The sequence below is a fragment of the Taudactylus pleione genome, unplaced genomic scaffold (assembly GCF_031769625.1).
Source record: "Taudactylus pleione unplaced genomic scaffold, aTauple2 ptg000206l, whole genome shotgun sequence".
NCBI classification, from domain to species: Eukaryota; Metazoa; Chordata; class Amphibia; order Anura; family Myobatrachidae; genus Taudactylus; species Taudactylus pleione.
Window position 1 is genome coordinate 5,402,597 of NW_028284608.1, and position 18,746 is coordinate 5,421,342.

Below are 18,746 nucleotides of genomic sequence, written 5' to 3' on the forward strand. Positions count from 1 at the left end.
CTCTCCCAAGAGAACATGCGGCTGTCACCACTCTCCCAAGAGAAGATGCTGCTGGCACCACTCTCCCAAGTGAACATGCGGCTGGCACCACTCTCCCAAGAGAAAATGCGGCTGGCACCACTCACCCCAGAGAACATGCAGCTGGCACCACTCTCCCAAGAGAACATGCGGCTGTCACCACTCTCCCAAAAGAACATGCGGTTGGCACCACACTCCCAAAAAAACATGTGGATGACACCACTCTCCCAAAAGAACATGCGGCTGGCACCACTCTCCCAAGAGAACATGCGGCTGGCACCACTCGCCCAAAAGAACATGCGGTTGGCACCACACTCCCAAAAAAACATGTGGATGGCACCACTCTCCCAAGAGAACATGCGGCTGGCACCACTCTCCCAAGAGAACATACGGTTGGCACCACTCTCCCAAAAAAACATGCGGATGGCACCATTCTCCCAAGAGAACATTCGACTGGCACCACTCTCCCAAGAGAACATGCGGCTGGCACCACTTACCCAAGAGAACATGCTGCTGGCACCACTCTCCCAAGAGAACATGCGTCTGGCACCACTCTCCCAAGAGAACATGCGGCTGGCACCACTCTACAAAGAGAGCATGCGTCTGGCTTCACACTCCCAAGAGAACATGCGCCTGGCACCACACTCTCAAGAGTACATGTAGCTGACACCACACTCCCAAGAGAACATGCGGCTGGCACCACTCTCCCAAGAGAACATGCGGTTGCCACCACACTCCCAAAAAAACATGCGGCTGTCTCCACTCTCCCAAGAGAACATGCAGCTGGCACCACTCTCCCAAGAGAACATGCTGCTGGCACCACTCTCCCAAGAGAACATGCGGCTGGCACCACTCTTCCAAGAGAACATGCGGCTGGCACCACTCTACAAAGAGAACATGCATCTGGCTTCACACTCCCAAGAGAACATGCGGCTGGCACCACTCTCCCAAGAGAACATGCGGCTGGCACCACTCTACAAAGAGAACATGCGTCTGGCTTCACACTCCCAAGAGAACATGTGGCTGGCACCACTCTCCCCAGAGAACATGCGGTTGGCACCACACTCCCCAAAAAACATGCGGCTGGCACCACTCTCCCAAGAGAACATGCAGTTGGCACCACACTCCCAAAAAAACATGCCGCTGGCACCACTCTCCCAAGAGAACATGCGTCCTGCACCACACTCCCAAGAGAATATGCGGCAGGCACCATATTCCCATGTGATCATGCGAGTCCACACAAGTTAGCAAGAGGAGTGGGAGCAGGGCAGTGGATTTAGGATGCGGTACCCAACAAGTACTGGTGGTGTTGCCTAAAATGCACCAAGAGGGTACGTGCTGGCCCTGTGAGCAAGCAATCCATAGATATATTTACAAAATACATTGTTGATGTTATTTATTACTAGAACATAGGTATATAGTAGGCTGCAGTCTCTCAAATATTGATTTAGCTCACAAGATGGCTCCCTCCACAGCTGCACTTGAATGATAATGCAGGACTCCTTATAGGTCCCACAGTGTCTGATAATAGAGCAATATGACTTGCATTTAAATTAGATATAATGTCAAACATTTTAATTTTCACACATACATTTCTAAATGTTACACTTTAGTTTTGATTGGTGCTATGTAAATCATTAATATTGTATTGAAGTGTCTTTTAAACTCCCTGTTATTTTCATTTTCATGTTGTGGAGCAATATTATTGCTAGCGATTAAATGATCATATGTAACATTTGTCTAACTTCCAGGGTCGTGATGCAAGATTCAAAAAGTATGTTGGCCACAGTGCTCATGTGACCAACGTCAGGTGGTTGTACGATGACTCCACGCTGCTGACTGTAGGTGGCGCAGATACTGCACTCATGATCTGGACACGAGAAGCATTTGGTAATCTAGAGAGCAAACCCGTGGACAGTGAGGAATCAGACACTGATGCAGAAGAGGATGGAGGTAGGCATGGTAGACAAACTCACAGATATGACCTGTCTTAGATTGTAGGACTATATGCAGAAGGACTATATACATGACTGAATAGATAGATTTAGTTTAGAGAGTAATGATCTTTAGCTGGCAAGCCATTGAAGCTGTATTGTTTGTAGGTCCAGCTTTACTTGCTACAGAAGAATAGCAAGCACCCACATGTATTTAGCACTCACATGACAATTATCACCCTGCAAACTGATATAGAGAGAGATGCCTGATGCTCAGCCCCTTTATGTCCAATTATCCAGACAACTATAGCTACTTGCCGGAGGTCAAACACAATCTTAGCGGACCTTGAATTGGCACACCTTTTGGGTTACTGGTTCTGGTCGTTTCTCCCTGTTCGCATCTGGACAGTTGGCTTGCTCTTGGTGGGTGTCTGGGAAGGAGCAATGCTCTGCAGTTCTAGCCTCTTTGGTGATCTGCATTTGTAATATACTACTAATTGTCAAAAGAGGTTTTATTTAATTTTTTGTACCGATGTGCCCACATACTGTACATCTATCCTCCGTGTGCTACAAGTCGAGCAACGCGGGAGCTCAGTGTGACTCGGTAGTGTGGACTCGTGGAAGATATATGAAATGGTGCTTCCTAAGGTCGTAGCTTTAATCTTTATATGGTGGGTTTGTAATGTACACAGTTAGTGATTATCTTTGTCTACCAGATGGTTGAAGGAGAAAAGGGAATTTATAAATTTACCATTTCATTATTTTCTTTTTCTTTTTTTTTATGAACTGTATGACTATAAAATATCTGCTTAGAACAGTGATTACCAAACTCTGTCCACAAGGCTCCCTAACAGTCCATGTTTTAAGGATTTCCATGGTTGAGCACAGATGGTTAAATAAAGTTGAGGTGCTAATTAAGTTGTCTGTGCTCAAGCATGGATATCCTTAAAACATGGACTGTTGGGGTCCATTGAGGACAGAACTTGGGAACGACTGGCTTAGAAGCTTCTGCATTTTGAATCCTAGGTTATGACAGCGATGTTGCGAGAGAGAAATCTATTGATTACACCACTAAGATCTATGCCGTGAGCATCAGAGAAATGGAAGGAACAAAGCCCCATCAGCAGATGAAGGAAGCTTCCGTGGAGGAAAGGTACATTCAGGTGCAGACACCAGGTGTGGGTGACCTCTGCTTCACATACAGTATGGACATAGCACACTTAGACAATGAACCGTATGGAAAGAAGTATATGTTAGATAGATATTTATATGCAATCACATATATAATGTTCTCGAATTCCATTTTTAGACCACACTAAACACCAAAATTGTTTGCTGCCATGACCTTGGTGTTTTGCATATTTATTCCCAGTCTGTGTTATAATCTCATCGAGAACTGACGAAAACCTGTTATCAATTCAAATTAATTTCTCGATGTCTCGTTAGCTCATGTTGACTGCTATGAGCAGGAAACATCTGTCTGCTTGCATTAAAATCAATAAACATCCCTCGTTCATTTTTCTGGGCAGATGATTTGGCTCCTATAATAGCAAACTGGCTCATTTTTTTTGTTTTTATAATTTCCACAATTATAGACATCGTCAATGTATCCGACATTGAATCACTGCCTTGAAGATTTCTAAAGATATCTTAATACTGGCAGAGTAGTATCACTAGTCTCACTTAGTGTATATGAGACCTTGATAATATCTCCAGCTCATCTCTGTTCAGATTGCACTCATATAACATTTCATGCTGGCTTAATGTCACCTAGGAGACAGAACATTCAGAGAGATTGCAAATACCCTCCCATAGGTCTGTCCTGCTTCTAAATGCTCCATCCCGTAGTAGTGGCAGCTTTGTTTATTCAGTCCAATTTCACTTTTGGTAATTGAACAAAATGAAACCAAGACACAGAAGAAACGTTGTGTACTCCTTTCTTCTGTCTCCTCTATATCTTGTCTTCTTTTCTCTTTTTCTGTCTTCTTCCCCTCTACTTTTCTGTCCTTGCTATGGGCATTAGGTTCAGATACCAATGTAACCTGCCAAAATCAGGTGATAATTTTGGTGTTTGCGAGTATTTTGACCCCTGCTCATCTCTAATCTCTATGATCATGCACTTTCTGAGAAGGTAAGTATTCTGCATGGATTCACACACGTGAATCATGTGCTTCCTTGCACGTGGCATTCGACAAGATGCAACGCTTTTGAATTCTAGAATGCAATATGACTGCGAGATGTTGCATTTCACCAGTACATGCATATGCCCCACCCCAAGCTAACCACACCTCTTCCTCTTCCATGTTGTTTACTAGTGTCTTTCCTATGCAGCACACAGGCAAATGTGCATTGGGCTGTTATACTCACCAAAACATTGTCAGCATAACTCCTATTATCTGGATACAAAGGAACACATTTTTCATTAGCTTATAATAATGTCCGACATAAAAAACAAACAAAGCAAAAAAAAAAAAACACGTATTTTTAACATATTCCAGGTTTACAATATTGTACATAGCGTCTCCGACATTCTTTATACTGATTTGTTATTGAATGTGAATATTCTATTTGCGTTGCTTTTGGTGCACAATTCGTTATAGCTTGTTTTCTGATGTTCCAGTTAATATTTCTATTTTAAATACAGTAATACAAAGATCCGATAATATGTTTGTAGGATGAGATTTATGAGGGATATTAGGTGTGAGCATGTGCTTGAATGAATGTATGTATATGCATGAATGAAACATGTTTTACTTTTTTGTTAAAGCCACAATCTGTAGAACATTGAATTGAGGGAGTTATCTACCTGTTGGCTTCTTCAGTACACCTGTTAGAGCCATATTAGAATTTTGGGGCTTATTTAATAACAAAGGTGTAAAAATTAATGATATTCTGCTTTCCATCTGCCACCAATCAGATACAAGTGTTATAACAGGTTAGTGTAGTCAGACTAAAGGGCCCATAAACCAGCAATAAAAAAAAAAATATTCACCGTTTTAAACCACCAATTTAACAAATCTCCAATCCACCAATTTCATTAAAGAACGCATCTGCCAATCGTAAAAGGATCATCATTTTACTAGTAACTCTCTGCAAAACGAGTGATCGTTACCATACACTAGCAATCTACAGGCCCAATTGGTTGTAGAAATCTTACATGTTGGACAATCTGATTTACCGATGCCGATCACTTTTTGGTCAGAATCGGCAACCGGTGAACATTGCCAATTTTTTTACACAATCAGCACAATTGCTCCTAATAGATTGCTGATGTTTGGGCCCTATAATGAAATCTGAAATGTGATTGGTTCCTATGGGTTACAGTACTTCTTGTACTTGATTGAGCAGTGTATCAAAAGTCAAAGATAAAGAAGAATATAATAAATATATGCATACATACACATATTGCATGCAAATCGCTTACAGTATAAACATGAATGCTACATCAGGACATGCATCATCAGGTATAATAACTTGCAGAATACGCAGAATAAAATACAACACAGCATAACAGTGTTGTGTAAATGATGTTTACATTATAAAAAATATATAAATACTGGAGAGAAAAAAAAATAGAAAAAAAATAGAATAAAAGTAGAAAGAGTAAAAAAATGTGATAGGGTACTTCTCCACTCATAGCGACGCGTTTCTTCAACTGCTGTTCTGCTTTTGTAGACTAGCAACATGGCTTAGTGACTGTGGTGCCCTGTTTATTTAATTAATAAATTGACATATCAGACCTATTGGTTCTTTAGCAGACGCTAAATGGGAAAATTTGCATAAAGTGGATTTTTAAAATTCCCTTTCCTCCTTGTTTTAATTTGACCTGGGGAGTTGGATGGGCAAAAATATTTATTCATTATGCTTTTCTAATGCTAATCCTTTAGGCTCGTTCTTTAGGCAGTGAATTTCCTTCTCTCTACTATCAGCAGAATGAGAAACTAGAATCTTAAATAAAATATAAAGTATAACAGTGACATGTACTGATACATCAGAACAAGAATCAATTACTAAACAAAGTTATGTTAGTTATAGTTTATTTTATGTGATTTGTCAGATGTGAAAAATTCAGCAGAAGACTGAAGCATTAATGCAATGATTTAACCTATTTTATTTTTTTTTTTTGCTTTTCTGGTTTTTAATATCTTGCTTCCTTTTGCTAGGTGTAATTTTTAAAGTATACCAATAAAAGTTATTACAATTTATTAGACAATAAAATAGTCAGTGCACCATTTAGAGTTACAGAAAGTCCTTTTGCGATTTTTCTGCATAAGTGATTAATTCTCTTTGTTACAATGGTGGCACCTCCTCAATTATGAGAATTATCCCCTCCCTTGTATAAACTATTTAACTTTTTAATTCAATAACTTTCAGACTGTTGAAGCTAAATTTACAACCAGTGGCTTTTGCAATTATTGGTGGTTTTAACATCAAAATTTCAAACACCAAGTATCTTAAATGCAAAAACAGGCATGTTTTGCTTTTGATAAAATTGCTGTTTGAAATTTCAGGATCAAAACCGTGAGGGTTACTATAAATATTCCTGTACCCTTTTTGAAAGAAACCATTTTCCCTAATTAGGCAATTTATCCTATAGCAATATTTTTCTTACCCTTCCTCCTAGAAATGATTATCTTCTTTTCAAAATATCTCTAGTTGGCAAACAAAAATGTCTGCCAAACACACTCAGTCTGCTACACACACGGGCTCAAAACTCTCAGTAAAACATGTAAAAGCAATGGGGCGAGAAGCAGGATATGACAGTGAAGGCAGATTTTAGAGCGTCATTCCAAAGGCTTTTTGCTCACTGCATCATATGCCATGTGACTGTTGTTGCTATGGTAGTCCAGAATCATTAATTATTAAAAATAGGCTCAAGAAAACAAAGGGGAAATGGTAAATACCAACATTCTTCTTATAGCCTGCCATAGTGATTTATGTTAAAAAATGCATCCAATTTTATCATGGGATTGGTGTATAGGAGAACTGGAACATAGTTTTATCAAACTGTATTTTATATCTCCTTTTATTTTAATTGATGATTAATTTTTAATGTTTTCAAGTCACATTATTGGAACCTTGGTCTGTCTTTTGACAACCATATATTACATGAGGATATGTGCATAGGATCACTTGCCCACAGTAGACATTGTATATGTACAGCAGCATGAAATTAAACACACTTGTTACATTGATATAGCCACAACTTTCTGAATTAGTTTCCTTTCGAGCAAAGAGATCAAACAATTTATGAATTACTCTGTCTGAAGCTAACAGGATTCTTTTATAGCTATTTTAACGTTATACATAGAGTATAATATGTTATCTTATGGGACAGATCACTTTGTAGGCTGCACCATGTCTATTTGAGGGTCATAGAACCAATCTTTATACAGTATATGGCATTTGGTAGCCAAGCTGACCCATCGCTTAGGTCACTGGACAACATAACTGAAATAAACTTAGGAAACTGTGACAACTTACTATGGAAATGCACAATGTGACATTCTTCCCGATACTGGGAACCCCATTGCCCCTGCAAGTCCTGCTCACAGCCAGACGTCCACTGTACCAAGAATTGGGTTTAGGTGTACACTGCACCCCAGAATGGGGAATAAGCTTTTATCTCATCTCCTCCAAACGTCATGCATGTGGTCTGAAATATGTTTATTTTTATTATTATTATTTGTTGTTTTTTTTAGCTAAACCTGTTAATCTAAGGTTATGAAACACTGTATGCAAATAACATGGAAATGATTAATGCTTCAGCATAAAAACTATTGAATGCCAAATAACAAAAGCCACACAGGAGAAGATGGGTAATACTAGCAGTGATATACAGAATCAATACCAGTATCTAAGTGATTACATGTTATATTGCGGGAAATATCTAGACTTGTTAATAATGTTCCATTATATAATAGATAAATGAATTGATCCTCTCCTGTATGGCCTGCTTCTGTATGAATGGGAAAATGTGGCACCATATTGCTTTGGGTTGTACCAATGAGTAAGAAACGGTTAATATTTGCATTGTGTTTTAATCTGCTTTCCTCTGGAGGCAGGGCATTGTCAAGTAAGTATCAACACAGAAAATGTCATTTTACATACATTTACATTAGCTAATGTGCTGAGACAATCATGCATCGCACCGCAGAGTTATCAGTTTTATTTTCGTGTTATTGTCATCAATTATTTGCTAATATTCTAACCATCAACTGTGCGTAGTCCACCAGCGCTGTATAGATGGAGAATAGAGCTAGACAATCGTAGGTTTATTGTATCATTGTCCCCAGAGCCGAGTTATACTTTGCAACAGTACCATGATACGATAATCATTAATATAGGAAACGTACATTACAGTGTAATTTATATACTCGAAAGACAAGGAAACCAACAGACTTCTACAAAATGGTATTTTTCAACTGACGTGTGATACAGCTGTTGGGGGACATATACTAAAATAGGGTAAAGGGCAAATGTACGGTAACCCGCAGGGACCAGTCAGCAATTACCTTAAATTGCTCTACTGCAAGTTTAATGAATGAAAGCTAATTTCCGATTCGTTGGTGTGGGTTACTGCCCACTTGCAGCATGTAAGTAAATATCTTTGTTTAACGTTTAGCAAGGGTTTGTAAATCTGGTGCAAGCATTATTAATTGTGCTCTGCAAGCGAAAAGTTCCACCTATTTATCTGCCTGGATATGCTCAATAAACTGGCCACAATCGTAGGTATGACATATCTCCATTTCATGATGAGGTGTCACTGAACCGTTTAAGCAAAACACAACTAGATAATTTTATTATAATGATCCTCACAATACTTATCAAAGACCTGAAGTTAAATTGGTCCAAATACTGTAGACCTGTCGCAGAGTTGGTTAGACTTGTATGAATAATGGAATAATAATATAACAATAATGGAATAATATATAACAAAAGAACCTTCTATCTTTGTAATCTATATGGTAAAAGACAAACAAAATGTAATAAAATCATAGGTGAAGCATAAAGAGCAAAAACATTATCCAACGTTCCTGTGAGTTTCTACTTTATCTTTGGCATAAAGTAAAGTTTTATTAATTATTTCCTCCTCCAAAAACAGCTATAGTTACAGTACTCCCACAACTCTTAGTAAGTATATATAAATTGATTTTTATAGAGGACAGACAGATTAATGTATTTATTGGCCATCCCCTTGTATATAAATCAGAAGTGCCTTTCTTATAGAACTTTTCTGTTACCTAGTAGACTGCAGGACAACCCCACAATAAAGGTAATTTATGAGCTACAAAACATGGCAGTGGAAATTGTCAACTAAGTGCTTTACAAGGAGCACACCCACATTCTGGCCTAACTTCAGTTTCTGGAACTACACTAATGAAAACCTGGTGCAGAACCTCTGCAGGTCCAGCTAGAAATTTGTGTTGAAAACAGCAAAAACTTCACTTTAAGTTCCACTCTACTACCACTTTAGGACCACCCCTACAACTTAACGTAACTTTTTAGATTTTTCTCGCAAAATACTGAACTATTTTGCTCATGTCTAAACCATAATTAACAGCATTTTATCTTCCCCCTCTGGGAGAGTTGTAGGAGGGGAGGGTGGCTACTGTAGGTGGCAAGGCAGTCAAATCAAGTCAGAGGTGGTGGTTCTATGATGACGCGTTTCACTAAGAAACATGCCCCCAATTCCTGCCCATTTCCCTATTGGGGGGGGGGGGATGTCCTACTCTAGTCTGTGAGACTCTCCTTATTATATGAGTCACTTCTGTTTTTAATACATTGATCAAATATAATTTAACTATCTAAAGTATCACCGGAACGGTGTCCCTCTGATAATATAGGCTGCATCCTGTTGTTCCACCACCACTGGAGATGTGCTTCTACAAGTCCTTTTTTTCTGTGATAAAAACTCTGATAAAAAACCACCCTAAGCCTGCTACAAAACCTAAATAATCATGTGGACGCTTCACCAAACACAATGAAACGGCTACCTATACTTTGCGAGGTACATCCCAATTTGCTTAATTCCTTGGGGCAGATAATACTGATCAACCCCACAAACATTTTCATTTGTTAAATATAAGTAAGGTGATTAATATCTAGCCGGACAGATGAGATACAATGCTAATGAGAATAAATGAGGAAGCGAGCGCATTTCGCAGGTATATCCTTGCTTTGCATGGGACTTTTTCATGCAATAGGACTTTTTACAGTGCTTATAAGGTGGAGAAAATCAGGTCTCATCATATACATTTTTTTTGGCTGCAATTATCCTGTGAAGCAGGACAACAGAAAGAACTCCTTTGTGGGGGCACTCTTTGTATTCAGGTGTGAAAGTATTATTTTAAAATATAAGTATACCTCTAAAAAGTTTTTTGGGAATCTCTTTATTTATATTTTAATAGAAAATACAGCATAAAAATAAACATATACACAAATTTTTTTGAACGATCTACAATTCAATCATATCAAGTATTATTTCCCAAAAAATAAAACTGCACCAAAAATACACTTCAATCAAATTTTTTATTTGTAACAAAAAATACAAAAACACAAAAACAAAATAAAGAAATAATAAATAAAGAAAAAGAGAGGGGGAAGGAAATTAAAGAAAGGCAAGCTACAGTATAGTAAATCATTTACGGATAGCCAATATCACTCCATACCGGGCAACTGTCTGTGAAATGCAGAATACCAAGGTTCCCAGGTTGCATGAAACTTAGTCACTGAATCATGAAGGAGTGCAGTGATGTATTCAATAGAAGCCAAATACCATATTTTATTAATCAATGAGGCCATTGCCGGAGCTTCAGTTTGTTTCCAGTTTGTGGTGATCAACAGTTTAGCAGCATTATAGATATGGCCACAAAGTTTGTTCTGGGGTTTAGAGAGGGAGCCAATGGGTTTACATAAAAGCATGTGTAGAGGGTCTCTAGGGGGAGAAACACTGAGCACTTTGGACACCAAAGACATGACTTCATCCCAGTATTTGGATATCGTATGGCAGTCCCACCACACATGAAAATAGCAACCTATTTGGCCACATTGTCTCCAACATAGGTCCGAAGACCCTGGGAAAATCTGGTGTAGTTTGGCACCTTACATTTGCTTACTTACGGGAAGGTGTATTTTGACCAATGCAATAAAAAAACATTCAAACACACAAAAGTGCCACAAGTAATAATAAATACAGTCCTGATATCTCTGATGACTGAGATTTCCAGTGGCAATTCTAGGATTATGAAAACAAACAAACAGTGCTGGTCTTCCATCTTTGTAGTCCATATTTAAAAAAATGACATAATCTAAAAAAGAAAGTGTATTTAGACTAAAACATAATTTACTATAATAGTGATAAAAATACAAAATTGGTTTAGTTTCTTAATCATAAAATGACTGCTCATTATAAAGAATAATGTATCCTAATAGAAGTCACCTCGGGGTTCTGTGACATCAGACTGCACTCTTGTGCTTCTGATACGGTCAAAGAGCACCAAGGTAACTACTTATATATATTTTATTCTGAGTGTTCTTTAAAAGCTCAAACTGAGTGGGGCAGATGTACTAAGCCTTGTATAGAGATAAAGTGGAGAGAGATAAAGTACTAACTAATCAGCTCTCAATTGTCACTTTACAGGCTGTGGGGTTTATTTATCAACTAGTTTTATCCTATGCAATGAGTTTTAAAACTCATGGCGTATGATAAATGGTGCTCAAGCCAATCAGCTCCCAACTGTCATTTCTCAAACAGATGACAGTTAGGAGCTGATTAGCTAGAGACCCATTATCATACACAACGAGTTTAAAAGTTGTGGCGTATTATAAAACTCGTTGATACATGAGCCCCCTGTGTTTAAAAAATGACAATTAGGAGCTGATTGGTTGGTACTTTGAGGGAGATTTATCAAAGCTTAAGGTGCGTACACACTAAGTGATATATCAGACAATATATTATTCCGACATGGATCGGAACAGTATATCGCCACATCGCTCACTGTGCACGGGTGACTGCGAGCTTCCGTGCGTTGTTCGTCGCATATTCTGATCTGCTGTGCTCATGGACGGCAGATCAGAAGATCTGGTGGCCGACACCATGCCTCTGGATGCGGCATGGGAACGATATATATATCGGGTGGTCGTACACCAGATCTATCATGCTGGTAACATCTGCCATCGCTGGAAACACACAAATCATCTAGTGTGTACCCAGCATTAGAGAGAAATAAAGTGGACAGAGATAAAGTACCAGCCAATCAGCTCCGAACTGTCACTTTACAGGCTGTGGGGTCTATTTACTAAGCCTTGGATGGAGATAAAGTGAACAGAGATAAGGTGCCAGCCAATCAGCTCCTAACTGCCATGTCACAGGCTGTGTTTAAAAAATGACACCTAGGAGCTGGTTGGCTGGTACTTTATCTCCGCCCACTTTATCTCCATTCAAGGCTTAGTAAATATACCCCTGCGTTTGAAAAATGACAGGAGCGTTTTGTTTGGTTGGTACTAACGCCCTCATTCCGAGGCGGTCGGAGGATGCAAGCGGTTGCTCAGAAACTGGGCGTCCGCTTGCATCCTGACCGGCCGCCTCTGTTTCGGTCGTTAGGCTGTGGGTTTACACCCACAGCTCTAACGATCGCTAGGGTGAAGGCCTCGATGGTCGTAGACCATCGCGACCATCGGGGCTTACGACGAGACCCTAGGGTAGGGTCTCACTTGTCGTAAGCCCCGGAGAGCTTCTGGCTCTGTCAGAGCCGGGAACCTCTCCACTGACATCACTAGTGATGTCAGTGGGGCCTCCCCCAATCGGCAGGCGTTCCCTTGGGAACGCCTCCGTTTTGCCTGCCACCCCCCCGGCCCGCCTTCCAAACGGGGCGAGCTGTCAATCAACATCGACAGCTCGCCCCCTTTGGAAAGAGACCCGCTACGACCGGCGCTGTCGGACAAACATCGAGGCGGCCGTGCGGTCGTAGAAGCCCTATATCTCCATCCACTTTATCTCTTTCCAAGGTTTGATAAATCTTCCCCTTTATCTCTCTCCACTTTATCTCTCTCCAAGGCTTAGTACATTTACCCCTATACAGTATGTTCAAGAAACAAGTAAATGACACAAATACATGAAGATAATATGGATAAGCTGTATCTACTGTTTGTGTCAGGCTAAAATTGAGGGCTATACAACCAAGGGACATATAGGCCATACACATTGTTAAAATGCATTGAAGTCCGAATTCCTTGGAGATCATAAACTCTCAGTGTCGTCACAAGGAGGGTGCGGGCCGCACCCGGGTGTCACCCGCTGAGAGGTGACACCAAGGTGCAGACTCCCCCTCAGTGATAGGAGCCTGGTGCTGCACTGTAGTATTATGTGCAGCACTTGGCTCCTGACACTGTGAGGGAGCCGACACTGCACTCATGGCAGTATGCACCTTCGACACCCCCCTACCCAGTGTTAAGCATGGGGCCAAGGGGGTTCGGCCGCGAGGCCACGCCCCTTCCCGAGTGGACACACTTTTTGGCCACACCGGATGACACCGTCGGAAGGGATGCCACTGCTCACTGTGCAATGTCTACACTTTTCCCTTTGGAAACACCCTGTTTAAAACTATTTAATATTCTATCAAAATAACTATAATAATAATATTACACGAGCAGAAACAAAATTACACTTAATGACCTCTTCTAGGGGTATATTTACTAAAGTAAGAATTGGAGATGTTGCCCATAACAACCAATTAGATTCTGCTTAACATTTAACTAGCACCTTCTAGAAGATAATAGCTAGAATCTGATGGGCAACATCTCCACTTCTAAAAACTCTCACTTTAGTAAATGTACCCCCTAGTCTGGATTCTGTATGTAATGGAATAAAAATATGGGTTATATTTACCAGAAACCTCCACGTTGCTATAAAATGATTATAAAAATACAGAAATATTATTTTCTTTTCTTTTATCCCGCCAGTCATTCATTAATACATAGAACTCCGTCCGTCGTGCGCATGCGCACGGAGCTCCGTCCGTCGTGCGCATGCGCAGTGGGGAACATCGACCCACTTGCGAGCGTACTGCTGCTCGCGAGTGGGTCTGAATGACCCCCTATGTTTTGTTGGATGTAGTTGGCATCCCGGTGCACACAATGCTGGCAGTCAGAATCCCCGCGTCGGAATCACAACAGTCAGAATCCAGGTTCCAGAATCCCGATGGTGACTATTAGGAAAAGAGTTATGTTTAGGGTTAGGCACTAGGGGGAGGGTTAGGGTTAGGCACTAGGGGGAGGGTTAGGGTTAGGCAGCGGGAGGGGAGGGTTAGACTGTGGGAGGGGAGGGTTAGGTTAGGTTTAGGGTTAGGCACTAGGGGGAGGGTTAGGCACTAGGGGGAGGGTTACGGTTAGGCAGCGGGAGGGGAGGGTTAGACTGTGGGAGGGGAGGGTTAGGTTAGGTTTAGGGTTAGGCACTAGGGGGAGGGTTAGGGTTAGGCACTAGGGGGAGGGTTAGGCAGCGGGAGGGGAGGGTTAGACTGTGGGAGGGGAGGGTTAGGGTTAGGCTGTGGTGGAAGGGGTAGGGTTAGGCTGCGGGAGGGGAGGGTTAGGCTGTGGTGGAAGGGGTAGGGTTAGGCTGCGGGAGGGGAGGGTTTGGCTGTGGGGAAGGTTTAGGTTTAGGCTGCGGGAGGGTTAGGGTTAGGCTGTGGGGGGTTTAGGGTTAGACTGCAGGAGCGAATGGTTAGGGTTAAGTTATGGGAAAGTAGGGTTAGGCTGCGGGAGGGGAGGGTTAGGGTTAGACTGCAGGAGGGGAGGGTTAGGGTTAGACTGCGGGAGGGGAGGGTTAGGATGTGGTGGAAGGGGTAGGGTTAGCATGCGGGAGGGGAGGGTTAAGGCTAGGTTGTGGGGGGGTTAGGGTTAGGCTGCAGGAGGGAAGGGTTAGGCTATGAGAAAGTATGGTTAGTCTGCGGGAGGGTTAGGGTGTGGGAAGGGAGGGTTAGGCTGCGGGAGGGGAGGGTTAGGGTTAGTCTGCGGGAGGGGAGGGTTAGGATTAGGCTGCGGGAGGGGAGGATTAGGGTAAGGCTGTGGGGGGAGGGTTAGGCTGTGGGATGGGCAGGTTAAGGTTAGGCTGCCGGAGGGAGGGTTAGGGTTAGGCTGCGGGATGGGCGGGTTAGGGTTAGGCTGCTGAAGGGAGGGTTAGGGTTAGGCTGAGGGGGGAGGGATAGGCTGTGGGGGGCGTTAGGGTTAGGCTGCGGGAAAGGTGGGTTAGGGGTAGGTATTGGGAGAGAGTTAGAATACTCACCTGAATGCGTCAGGATTTTCAACATCGGAGTTATGTTGCCTGAATTCTGACCGCCAGCATTATCAGCGCCGGGATCGCGAACCCAATCCACATAAATATATAGAGGTTTATTTACTAAGCATTGGGTTCTAAAACCCGGTGCTTCCGATCGTGTTTATGCCCGAAATTAAAATGGCAATGATTATACAGGTTGAGTCTCCCACATCCAAAATGCTTGGGACCAGGGGTATTTTGGATAACGGAATATTCCGTATTTTGGAATAATTGCATATCATAATGAAATATCTTGGGAATGGGACCCCAATATACACACAGAATGCATATATGTGTTATATGCACCTTATACACATAGCCTGCAGCTCATTTTATACAATATTTTCAATAATTTTGTGGCTCAAGCAAAGTTTGTGTACATACATGAAATAAATTTATGTTTCATTTACACCCTATACACACAGCCTGAAGGTAATTTTATACCATATTTTTAATAATTTGTGCCTTAGACAAAGTTTGTGTACATTGAACCATCAAAAATCAAAGGTTTTATTATCTCAGTCATGCCAAAATTATTCCGTAATTCGGAATATTCCGTATTTCGGAATATTTGGATATGGGAGACTCAACCTGTATTAGCAAATCACGGTTGGTAAAAACATTGCTGGTAAAAACATTACCCTTTTAAATTTCGAGCATTATCACGATCGGAAGCGCCAGGTTTTGGAACCATAAGCTTAGTAAAAAAAAATCCCATAATGTTTGTAGTTACAGTTATTTACATCATATTGACATTAGGACATGTGTTTAGAATGCCAAGTCTGTACAATGTAAGAAAAGCTTCAGACATACATATATATATATATATATATATATATATATATATATATATTAAATAGGTAACTTTGAAACCTCCGTGTTACTATTGCTGTCATTGCTACCATCATATGAAACCAAAACACGTGTTATCTAGGACTGTGAATATCGGGTTGTAGTTTTTGGGTGAATTTTTGCAAAGACATTTTACTGTAGCACTCATTTGTACCCAATCCTTTTATTTTTCAAAAGTTCTCAATAAATAAACCCCACTCTTTTCTGTCACATAATGTATTCTGAAATCTTACACGTGGCCAGAATTTGTAACAAGTCTTTAGGGCCAAATACATGTACATATAAAATTGATTTCCTTTTTAGGCAGTGGTATGACTGAGTACCAGAAGAACTTTCATAATTGTGTACAAAGATTTTTGTTCATTTTTTTTTCGATAGATAGAAACATAGATATGAGATAGATAGATATGAGGTAGATAGATAGATAGAGAGAATGCGAGAGAGAGAGATAGATACATAGATATTAGATAGATAGTTAGATAGATAGATAGATAGATAGATAGATAGATATGAGATTGATAGATATGAGATAGATAGAGAGAGAGAGATTGATATGAGATAGATAGATAGATAGATAGATAGATAGATAGATATGATAGATAGAGAGATAGATGAAAGATATGAGAGATAGATAGATAGATAGATAGATAGATAGATAGATAGATAATAGATATGAGATCGAAAGATAGATATGAGATAGATAAATAGATAGATAATAGATATGAGATATATAGATATGATATAGATAGATAAATATGATATAGATGGATATGAGATGGATAGATAGATAGATAGATAGATAGATATGAGATAGATAGATAGATAGATATTAGATAGATAGATAGATAGATATTAGATAGATAGATATGAGATCGATAGATACATATTAGATAGATATGAGATGGATAGATAGATGATAGATAGATAGATAGAGAGATAGATACATAGATATTAGATAGATATATAGATATGAGATCGATAGATAGATAGATAGATAGATAGATTGATATGAGATAGATAGATAGATAGATGAAAGATATGAGATAGATAGATAGATCGATAGATGAAAGATATGAGAGAGATAGATAGATGATAGATATGAGATAGATAGATAGAGATAGATGAATTATATGAGCTAGATTATATATATGAGATAGATAGATAGATAGATAGATAGATATGAGATATATAAATAGATATTATATAGATAGATAGATAGATAATTATGATACAGATAGATAGATAGATAGATAGATAGGGATAGAGAGATAGATAGATATGATATAGATGGATAGATATGAGATAGATAGTTATTAGATAGATAGATATGAGATGGATAGATAGATAGATATGAGATGGATAGATAGATATGATATAGATAGATATGAGATGGATAGATAGATATGATCTAGATAGATATGAGATGGATAGATATGAGATGGCTAGATAGATATTAGATAGATATTAGATAGATATGAGATTGATAGATAGATAGAGAGAGAGATAGATACATAGATATTAGATAGATAGATATATAGATATTAGATAGATAGATAGATAGATATTAGATAGATAGCTGAAAGATATGAGATAGATAGATAGATCGATAGATGAAAGATATGAGATAGATAGATAGATAGATAGATGATAGGTATGAGATAGATAGAGATAGATGAATTATATGAGCTAGATTATATATATGAGATAGATAGATAGATGATAGATATGAGATATATAGATAGATAGATAGATAGATAGATGATAGATATATATGATATAGATAGATAAATATGATACAGATAGATAGATAGATAAATAGATAGGGATAGATAGAGAGATATGATATAGATAGATATGAGATGGATATATAGATATTAGATAGATAGATATGAGGTGGATAGATAGATAGATATTAGATAGATATGAGATGGATAGATATGAGATGGATAGATATGATATAGATAGATATGAGATAGATAGATAGATAGATAGATATGAGATGGCTAGATACATGATAGATAGATAGATATTAGATAGATATGAGATTGATAGATAGATAGATATTAGATAGATATGAGATGGATAGATAGATATTAGATAGATAGATATTAGATAGATATGAGATGGATAGATAGATAGATATGAGATAGATATGAGATGGATATTTAGATATTAGATAGATAGATAGATAGATAGATAGATAGATAGATAGATAGATATTAGATAGATATGAGATTGATTGATAGATAGATAGATATGATATGGATAGATAGATGTGAGATAGATAGATAGATAGATAGATAGATAGATAGATAGATAGATAGATATGAAATGGATAGATAGATATTAGATAGGGCGATGTAGAATAGACATTATAATGCTTTGTAAATGACAGGCAGGACACTTATATGTAGCCAACACCTCCCTTTGCTCCAGAATTATCAGCAGTGCTTTCCCTTGTCCTCATACTTTAGAGAGTAGCTTGCGCATTGGGGCCTATATACTAAGCAACTACTAAAAAAATAAAAAAAACAGTATTTTAAAAAAATAAACATTGCAACATTTTGGGGCTGATTCCGAGTCAGGCGTAAATCGGCTGTAGTTGCGGGCAGTTGCGTAAATCTGAT

At 39.3% G+C, this 18,746-nt stretch overlaps 1 protein-coding gene across 4 annotated transcripts in view; it reads left to right on the top strand.

The window, feature by feature from the left end:
* The window catches only part of EML6 (EMAP like 6), a 204,348-nt gene that overhangs the window by 141,337 nt on the left and 44,265 nt on the right, over positions 1-18,746 (top strand). For 2 of the 4 annotated variants that reach the window (XM_088478005.1, XM_088478003.1), the window contains exons 26-27: positions 1,770-1,971; positions 2,979-3,105. In XM_088478005.1, coding sequence (XP_088334131.1) covers positions 1,770-1,971; positions 2,979-3,105 — 329 coding nt within the window. Of the gene's footprint in view, positions 1-1,769; positions 1,972-2,978; positions 3,106-3,975; positions 4,084-8,013; positions 8,029-18,746 lie in introns of all 4 variants that reach the window. The other 2 variants (XM_088478002.1, XM_088478004.1) reach the window with 2 other exon arrangements.